Here is a 9,195-nt window from a genome sequence, read left to right on the forward strand (position 1 = left end):
CTAGTTGTAAAAGGACGCCAAAGCGTGTCATTTGTATAAACGCCCAAACGTGTCCATTTTTTTTATTAAACACCCAAACGTGTCCATATCAAGCTTAATTGTTTTCTTTTACTGGAACTATCATTCGTGTCCATATTATAAATACGTAGTTTATTTGGTTATTGCTTTTTCATTAACGTATAATCATTTTACTATTTCATTAAAAAATAGAAATAAATTACTTTAGGTCTTTTTTAAACTGGCAGTATAACCTGGGTAAAAGTGGGGGCGTCAGTTTCGGCCTAAATTTTTTACATTAAAATCCCAACTAGAGTTAATCCCGAATAACCGTAAAAAATTAGGCCAAATCCTAAACTCCCGGTATGATGATAGAACCTACATGTGTATCTACAGTATTTATTGTTAACATGATGTCGTTCAATAATGCATGAAATATTTGGCACTGGACGTTATGTCTCTTGTTCGTGTGTCTTTAGTGATGCTTGAAACCTAAAATTTATTAAAAAACCTGATAACCAGTTTATGATTTGAAGAGCTTTTAAAATATCAGAACTGTTGAAAAAAGGGAAGTCGAAAGCCCGCCGTGCAATATTCGAATTAATATAACAGTTTCAGGCATCATCGGAATTTATTAGTACAAAATAATTTACATAGATTAATTCAACTGTACTAGAATTATTTGTATGTTCGCTCTTAAAGAGCATGAAATACTTGCAACTGGACAATTTCAGTCAAATGTTAATTCATATGTTACAGATTAAATTTGCAATTATGATAATCATAAACAACCGGCATTGAACAGACTTATGTTAATAAATGACTACCTCATAGAATTGCCGTAAACGTTATTAATTTCATTTAGGACATGCATGTATTGGCGCTAAAAGACGTGAGACGTTCTGGCGTAAAACAGTGGACACGTTTTGGCGAATAACAATTATCGGACACGTTTGGGCGTTTTGAAATCGGACATGTTTGGGCGATATCAACTTTTAAAGACACGTTTGGGGGGATGGACACGTTTGGGAGTGTTACATATATATTTTTTATAAGTTTTAAATCAATTTCCAAACTCCCTTCTGTGTTCTCATTTCTCCTCCCCTGACCAATGTATATTACTTACAGCACATACTAGTCTGAGAGCAGTGACAGCTTTATCTTGAACAGTCAGTTCCAGTTTTAACTTTTCCATCTCCTGGAGTCTTATCTCTAGTTCTCCATTGGTCATTTTCTCTTGGTTTATCTGCTGAGTCAACTGTTTTATTCTCTTCTTTGAGTATTCCTGCTGCTCCTTCTGTTTAAAACAAATTTAAAACACTTTAATTAAATATTGTAAAAAGACTATTCAACATGAATTCCAGTGTTTGTAATTGAAAAATATTTTAATCTTTAATACCATGAGAAAGACTAAGTCAGACTTTCAAATGAACTGTATTCCAATGACCAGTGCTTTTGTAATTGTAATAAAACTAAGATTTCAACACTAGCAGGCATGTTATGTTTAGGTCCCTTTGGTTTCAAACCTCTCAAAGGTTTTAGATTGTTTGCCTTTCAAACATAAGATCTCAAGCACACCTTATGCAGGTTATTCCAGAAACATTGGCTCAGTATCATGGCCAGTTCTTTGGAAATGATACATTTTGTGCGTAAATTTTCAGTTAATAAATTATTTAATTGAACAAAAACTATGGTTGCAAGCCTTCAAGCAATGTAGACCATGGATTTTTAAAGAAACATATACAATGTGCACAAAAAATGGTTTTGTACCAATTTACATTAGTTTCATTATAATTATCAGGTATAATTTCAGGACAACTGATCAACTAAGTGGAGCTTAAAGTTCTACAGGTAAATAAATAGTAATGTTTATAACAGTGGATCAGATTATTTCAGAACCCTTTGATTTTTTTTTGAGTGGTCTTACTCTTTCTTAAATCCAAGTCAAATTCCACAGTGTACTTGTAACAAGTTTAAGTACACCATCAATAACTGTATATATAATATGTTTACAATAAGTCAGTGTACTGTTGGATGTAAGCCATAGTCATTACCATTTTATTGTAGTCTTTAGTAATTGCTTGTATATTATCTGTCAATTCTCTGTTCTTAGAAGTCAGTTCTATATTCTTCTCCAGAAACTTTTTATTCTTTTCTTTAAAGTTTTTCAGTTTCTGCTCACAGTTTTTCAACTTCTGAAGAAGAAAAAAAAACACACTTACTTACATGTTAGAGAATATATTTATTACAAGACCAAACCCTTAATGATTATTATATCCCATGATCTGTTTTTGGTAAAAAATCTGAGTGACTTCAAATTAAGATGTTTCCTAATATACAAATGTTTCATATCAGTGGCAGTTTTATGACATAATTCCATAAAAATTAAGAAAAAAGCTGAAAGTAGCGAGGCAAAATTTCTAACAGAAGATTTGTTAAAAAAATATGTTTTCCAATCAAAGGCCCCACACCCCTGAATCTGTCACTGCATATCAATATGAATAGAAGGAAATATGGAGGACTTGGTATATATTTATGAGACAGCAACCCAATGACATAATGAACCAAAATCTTCAACAATAAACGAGTATCTATGCAATATGTTAAGCTCTAAAATGCCCATAGTCTAATTAGTTGTGAATAATCAAACTCTCAAAGATCTGCCATTATCACAAAATTTATTGGCAATGACATTTACAAATGATGTAAGACGACAACTAACACAGGTTTTAATTAGGATAGGCACGTGAACATGTGGCAGGATTAATTAGTTTTATCTTAAATCTCAAAACTCCCCCTTTTTTCTCATTGGGAGGACTTATATTCATTCCTGAATTCATTAGATATAGCATCCATACAAATTTCTTTGTAGTTAATATTTATTGCTAGAGGAGAATCATAACATATTTCTGATTACAGAATAAATCTATTTCTAGAATTTACTTACCATAGTTGAATTTTTCACATCAAGCTCAGAACTAATTGACTCCCTTTCCTAAAAAAAAGATGCTTTATGTAAATCATTACAATGGATGATAATTATGCTGCCAAAAAAGAAATATTCATTTCAATGTGAAAGTAACAACTAAACTTGAGGCTCAAAAGAGCCTGCTTCACTTGCTTTGATCTATATGCATCTTCAACAATGGCTGCTCTCCAGCATTGTAGACTAGTATATAATTCATGACTAAAATCTCTTTTTGTTGATCTTGTCTTGCTGATCAGTTTTGCTGTCATCAGTTTTTCTTTATCCATCAAACTTTTTGTCAAAAATGAAAAAAATGGGCAAAAATCATCATTAAAGGGTAATTACTCCTTTAAATGTCGACAACAATTTCAGCAATATTGACTGACTTGTAGATTTTGTCTTTTTGAATTGTTTTTGTTATTTAAAAATTCTCTCTACCTATTCAAGCCTAAAATAATGGGCAAAATGCAAAAATAAATTGTAAAAATCAACATTTCAGGGGAATACCTAATATAAGAAGTCAAATGAAGATTTTCGCCATGTTGACCTAATAGTAGATCTTGTCTTGCTGATCATTTTGCTACTTAAAGTTTCTACATACCTATTATAGTTTTCAAGATAATAGACAAAAGCAAAAAAAAAAAATCATACAAGATGTTGTCTGACAGTTTTGATGAAAATGACTGAACATTTCTGCCACTTTCAGATTTTCTCTGTTCTATAGCAGCTTCCAATTGGCCAAGTAGTTTCAGAGTAGAATAATTTTGTAAAAGTTAACAAGACAATGGAAGACAGAAGACAGACAAGAATAGCTCACTTCTACCTTAAAATGAAGCAGCCATTTAGAAATTTCTCACTATACAGAATTCATATATTATTTGAATCTTTAACAAGATCATGAAGATTATTAGATTGCTTAGCATGCAGTGGCAAATACCTCATGTATGTAAGAACAATCCTAGCTTAGCTGTGTCTAATAAATTAAAACCTACACTTTGGGAGCTAGAAGTCCTTGATTGGACTTGTGATAATGCCATTATCCCAGAACTGCCCTGGGCAGCCATCTTATCAAGACATGATTCACATTCCAGCAGTAGTTTTATTGTATTCCTGGGCAGGTCTGGGTCGGGATCATCTTCCTTTCTCAGCTTTTCAATCTGAAAATAGATATTTTTCAAAGTTCAAAACATTAGCTCACACACCAAAATATCTTATTTTATTAATTGTTAATAAATGAATATGTTGACAGTTTTTTGTGATAAAGGCCTTATTGCAAGTATCAATAATAACCATGAGTGCATGATACGCCTGTTGCTTTTTGCCTTTTACCTGGTCTTTATGCTTTAAATGAATTTGTATGATCAACTAGAAATACATGTACAGTGAGCACTGCTCAAATATACCCCCCCCCCCAAAAAAAACAACATGCACACATTAGTACCCATTTACACAAAACATGAATATTTTGGCACTATTATAAGGCTACCTCAAGTATAACTAAGTTGTGGCCTTGATTTTTGAACAAATAAAATTATATAACAGTCCAAAGTGTGAAAAATGGAGTTTCCAATGATTTTTCAAGGAATAAAGTTTCAGAACTCCACAATGTCATATCAGAAATTTATAAAAAAAAAAACAAAAGGAGCTTATTTCAATAGATATAAACAAGCCCCCAAAGTTTCATGAAAACTGCCAAAAGCGTTTTTTGAGTTATTGTCCAAAAACTGAAAAATCCCCCCTTTTTTATGAATAAAGTCCCAATACTCCAAAACGTAAAATCAGAATTTTTTTGTTCGAAAGGGAACTTATGTCAATATATATAAACAATTCACCAAAGTTTCATGAAAATTGTTCAAAGCATTTTTGAGTTATAGTCAGACAAGAGTGCACATGCTGAAAAGTCTCGCCTGCTTTACTGACCATTGATTTTATGTTGATAATCCTAAATATAAAGCTTTACTACAAGTATCACTTAAACTTAACATGATCCAAGAAAAATGAGGACAAGGTCATCAGATAAACCAAACTGGAAATACATGTATACCTTACAAACATTCAATACACCAAATATTGTTGACCTTTTGCTTATAGTATCTAAGAAACAAACTTAACCATGAAAACTTAACATTGACCAATGAACCATGAAAATGAGGTCAAGGTCAGATGATACCTGCCAGACAGACATGTACACCTTACAATCATTCCATACACCAAATCAGGAACATATATATTGACGGGACTTGACACTACCTAATTGTAGCCGATTTTATCGTCGGGTCATAGGTAATAAAGATACGATACGGAAACCGACATGTGTTAAAAGCGTACTCGCTATTATCCTAATAATTTCTGATAATATCAATAAAATGTCATTCCAACTAGTTTTACAGTGATGCCAGTGTATCAAACTTGTATTCTATCACTTCAAATTTGTTATAATGGCATTCATTTTGTCACAGAATGGTACAGAATACAAACAGGGTAATAAAAAAATGGCGTCCATTGCAATCCCAAATTTAAAAACATTATAAAACACTTCACATCAAATAAATCACACTTATTTTGATAATTTTATATGACAATTTATATCTACTTTATGATAAAACTTGTATTTATTTACGATTAGCATTATGTGGTTGATTTATTGAGCAATTCCGATAGTTTTTCAGTCAGACGCCACCAGAATCCATAAATCTCGCGAAGTCTCGTGGAGTCCGAGATTTTATCAACTTTATACTGAAAAGCCTATCAGATTCATTTCCCGTTAGATATACTGTTCCCAGACCAAATATAGTTGACCTATTACATTTAGTATTAGAAAAAAGACCAAAAAACAAAAACTTAACTTTAACCACTGAACCATGAAAGGTCAAGGTTAGATGACACCTGCCAGTTGGACATGTACACCTTACAATCATTCTATACACCAAATATAGTAAACCTATTGCTTATAGTATCTGATATATGGACTTGACCATAAAAACTTAACCTTGTTTACTGATCCATGAAATGAGGTCGAGGTCAGATGAAAACTGTCAGACAGGCATGAGGACCTTGCAAGGTATGCACATACTAAATATAGTTATCCTATTACTCATAATAAGAGAGAAATTAACATTACAAAAAATCTTAACTTTTTTTTCAAGTAGTCACTGAACCATGAAAATGAGGTCAAGGACATTGGACATATGACAGACAGAAACTTCTTAACATAAGGCATCTTTATAAAAAATATGAAGCATCCAGGTCTTCCACCTTCTAAAATATAAAGCTTTTAAGTAGCAGCCGCCGCCAGGTCACTATCCCTATGCGACAGAAGTCGTAGGCTCGACAAAAACAGAAAAATCACTAATTTTTCATGAATAAAATCCCATATAAACTCGGAAACGTAAAAACTAAAATTTATAAAAATCGAAAGGGTGCTTATGTAAATAGATATAATCAATTCACGATAGTTTCATGACAATTGGTGGAAGTGTTGACAACAGAGGGACAACAGTATACTATAATATGTCCTGTAAACGGGTGTATAAAAATAAATTTTAAAGATGAAAATTACATCAAAGTCAGGTAATTCCTGTCAGACAGGCACATACACCACAGTGATTCTATGAACTATAAATATAATTTTCTTACTCTTCAAAATAACTGAGAAAGTTATCAAAGTACCATTTTCAACACTGATTATCAAATGGAAGTGAACACCTTGCGAACTCTGCATAACAAACTGTAATGGAGTTATTCCTCATAGGGTGGGACAATCAATTACAAATAAAATGCTAAGGTAATTCTAAAAATCCGGTTAAAAATGAAAACAGTGATCATGGTGATGGAGGATATTCCAGTTTATTTATTATAAAACTACAAAAGAAGTGTTTAAGTTGTCACCACAAAAACACAAGAGGCTTCCATGATTGTCTCCCTTCAAATCAAATACATTTAAACTTAAACTTAAACTTGAGGATCATTGAACCATGAAAATGAGAACAAGCTGAGGTTCTCCTGTCCAATGGTCAAATACATCTTACACTTAGCACATACTTAAAACTCCTCCTCCAATCAAATTGATGGAATTTGCCCTCCAAGTTTCATAGTATATACCTTTCCATAGACTCACCATTACATAATTGCTGATAAATTACTTAAGTTCTTGAGTAACTGACATCAGTTTAATAATCATGAAAACTTGATACTGATCAGTGAATATTTAAAAGATATGACTCCTGTTAACAGACCTAGACATTTACAACTTACTCTGAGTTACTCATATCCATAGTGAACCAGAAACTGACATATTTGTGATGATCATATCATTTTTTAAACTGTAAATATCAATAAACTAATGCAGGATAGACATGTACAGCTTACAAACAACTGTAGTTTATTCCATATATATTCATTACCCATGTAAATGATAAACTGACATAAGCTCTTAAAAATTGCATTGACCCTGAAAAGAGGTTAAGCTCAGATTGACAATAATACACTACAAGATTGAACAAAAAACTATGTGTGTTAAGAGTTTCCTACATGAGAAAAATAGGGTACTGTAGTTAGGTAGGACTTCTTTTTGAGTTTGCTGACTCTTCTAATTGAGGATATGGGGAGACCTGCAAAAGAGAGGCCAAAGATATACCAAATTCAAAGCCGAAAACAAACTGACAATGCCAAGGAAAAAACGAAAAGAAGAAAAACAACAGTACACAAAACATAGCATAGAAAACTAAAGCCTGAGTAACATGAACCCCACCGAAAACCAGGGGTGATCTCAGGTGCTCAAGAAGGGTAAGCAGGTTCTGCTTGACATGTGACACCCGTTGTGCAACTTTGAAATCATTCACTCAAAAAGTGCTGGTATAAAACTTTACAGTTGGCATTTTAAGTCATTAACCAGACCAACACAGGGTCTGGACCTACATCGATGCATGCAATTGATGGAGGTAACATGTATACTGGAGCATAACTGATCATTCCCTTTCATTGAAGCCAAGAAAACTTTGACTGGAAATTTTCCTTGTACAATTAGTGTTGTAAAATCTGAAACTATCAACAAACAGGAAATGGTTGCACTGCAGATGTAAAAATTACTTACACACTACAACTTATCCTCATTATCATTGTAACATTGTGTGCACCCAAAATCCATTCTTTTAACACAATTCAGCTAACCTATGGAAAGTTATATATTCCTAAAGATACATGTAATTTCAGCCATATACAGCTGAAAATTGTCAACTTTAGAAAGTTCTGTAAGTTAACTCACAAAAAGGATACCCCACCTGTTCCATAAATTTGATAATCTACTTTTATAATGTTGGGCAGGGTTATGTTCTTTTATGCTAATCCTTAGGTAGTGTTATAAAACTGTGTAAAGTTTCATCAATATCCATACAGCTTGTTATAAGTTGACCTTGCAAGGAACATGGACAGACAGACTGACAGACAGGGTGATAACTGTATATAATACCCCCAAAACTTGGGTATAATAAGGATAATATTGTTACCGGTATGTGCTCATATGGTAGCTTAAGTATGAAGAACAGGGATAATTATATTTGTTTGGAGTTTCTATTGGTTAAATGATTGTTTATATCAACATCATATATATATTCAACAATGGTGTGTCATTGTACAATACAAGTAGACAGCGTATACAACTTTCGACTAAAATTATATGACTAGATTTTTATAATTAAAGTTACTTTCTTTTTCATTGTGAGAAAATTGTCCTCAAAGAGCAAAATACATTAAATGTATGTAACTGTGTTTTGAATATCTATTTCAATTCTCCCATTCAACTGCTTTCCCTGAACAAATAAAAAGTTATTTTTAGAGATTAAAATTTTAAAGAAACTTACAATAGCGATAAGATGTCCCAATGTACTATAAATAGGCCTCACATGACACTCGTCATAGCCTTCAGAATGACACAGTTCCATTCCACCATAACAGAGGTGTTGACTACAGCAGGGTTTTGTTCTTACTGACGAAAAATCACAAACTTTGGCACAAAATCAGATTGCCATGGAGAATAGAGGATAAAAAAATACTTGGCTATTAAATAAACAGTTTGTGGAATTTGGCAGTTGATTGCATGATACTTTATGCACTCACAGGAGGCAAAGAGCAGAATAATTGAATTAATTTAACTAATTATAACTTACATACATGCATACATTTTCTTTATTCCTTTCACTCTTTCATTAGAATTATAACAGGCATCTAAAAGG

The 9,195-nt window shown here is 32.5% G+C and overlaps 1 protein-coding gene across 2 annotated transcripts in view; it reads right to left on the bottom strand.

The window, feature by feature from the left end:
- The window catches only part of LOC127735859 (golgin subfamily B member 1-like), an 81,633-nt gene extending 72,667 nt beyond the window's left edge, over nt 1–8,966 (bottom strand). For both annotated transcript variants that reach the window (XM_052246257.1, XM_052246256.1), the window contains exons 1-5: nt 8,824–8,966; nt 3,958–4,122; nt 2,945–2,992; nt 2,052–2,192; nt 1,124–1,294 (exon numbers count right to left, since the gene is read on the bottom strand). In XM_052246257.1, coding sequence (XP_052102217.1) covers nt 1,124–1,294; nt 2,052–2,192; nt 2,945–2,992; nt 3,958–4,122; nt 8,824–8,904 — 606 coding nt within the window. In that variant the 5' untranslated portion in view covers nt 8,905–8,966. The remainder of the gene's footprint in view (nt 1–1,123; nt 1,295–2,051; nt 2,193–2,944; nt 2,993–3,957; nt 4,123–8,823) is intronic.
- Nucleotides 8,967–9,195: the final 229 nt, after the last annotated feature.

This window comes from Mytilus californianus, unplaced genomic scaffold, assembly GCF_021869535.1.
Source record: "Mytilus californianus isolate M0D057914Y unplaced genomic scaffold, xbMytCali1.0.p SCAF_3, whole genome shotgun sequence".
NCBI classification, from domain to species: Eukaryota; Metazoa; Mollusca; class Bivalvia; order Mytilida; family Mytilidae; genus Mytilus; species Mytilus californianus.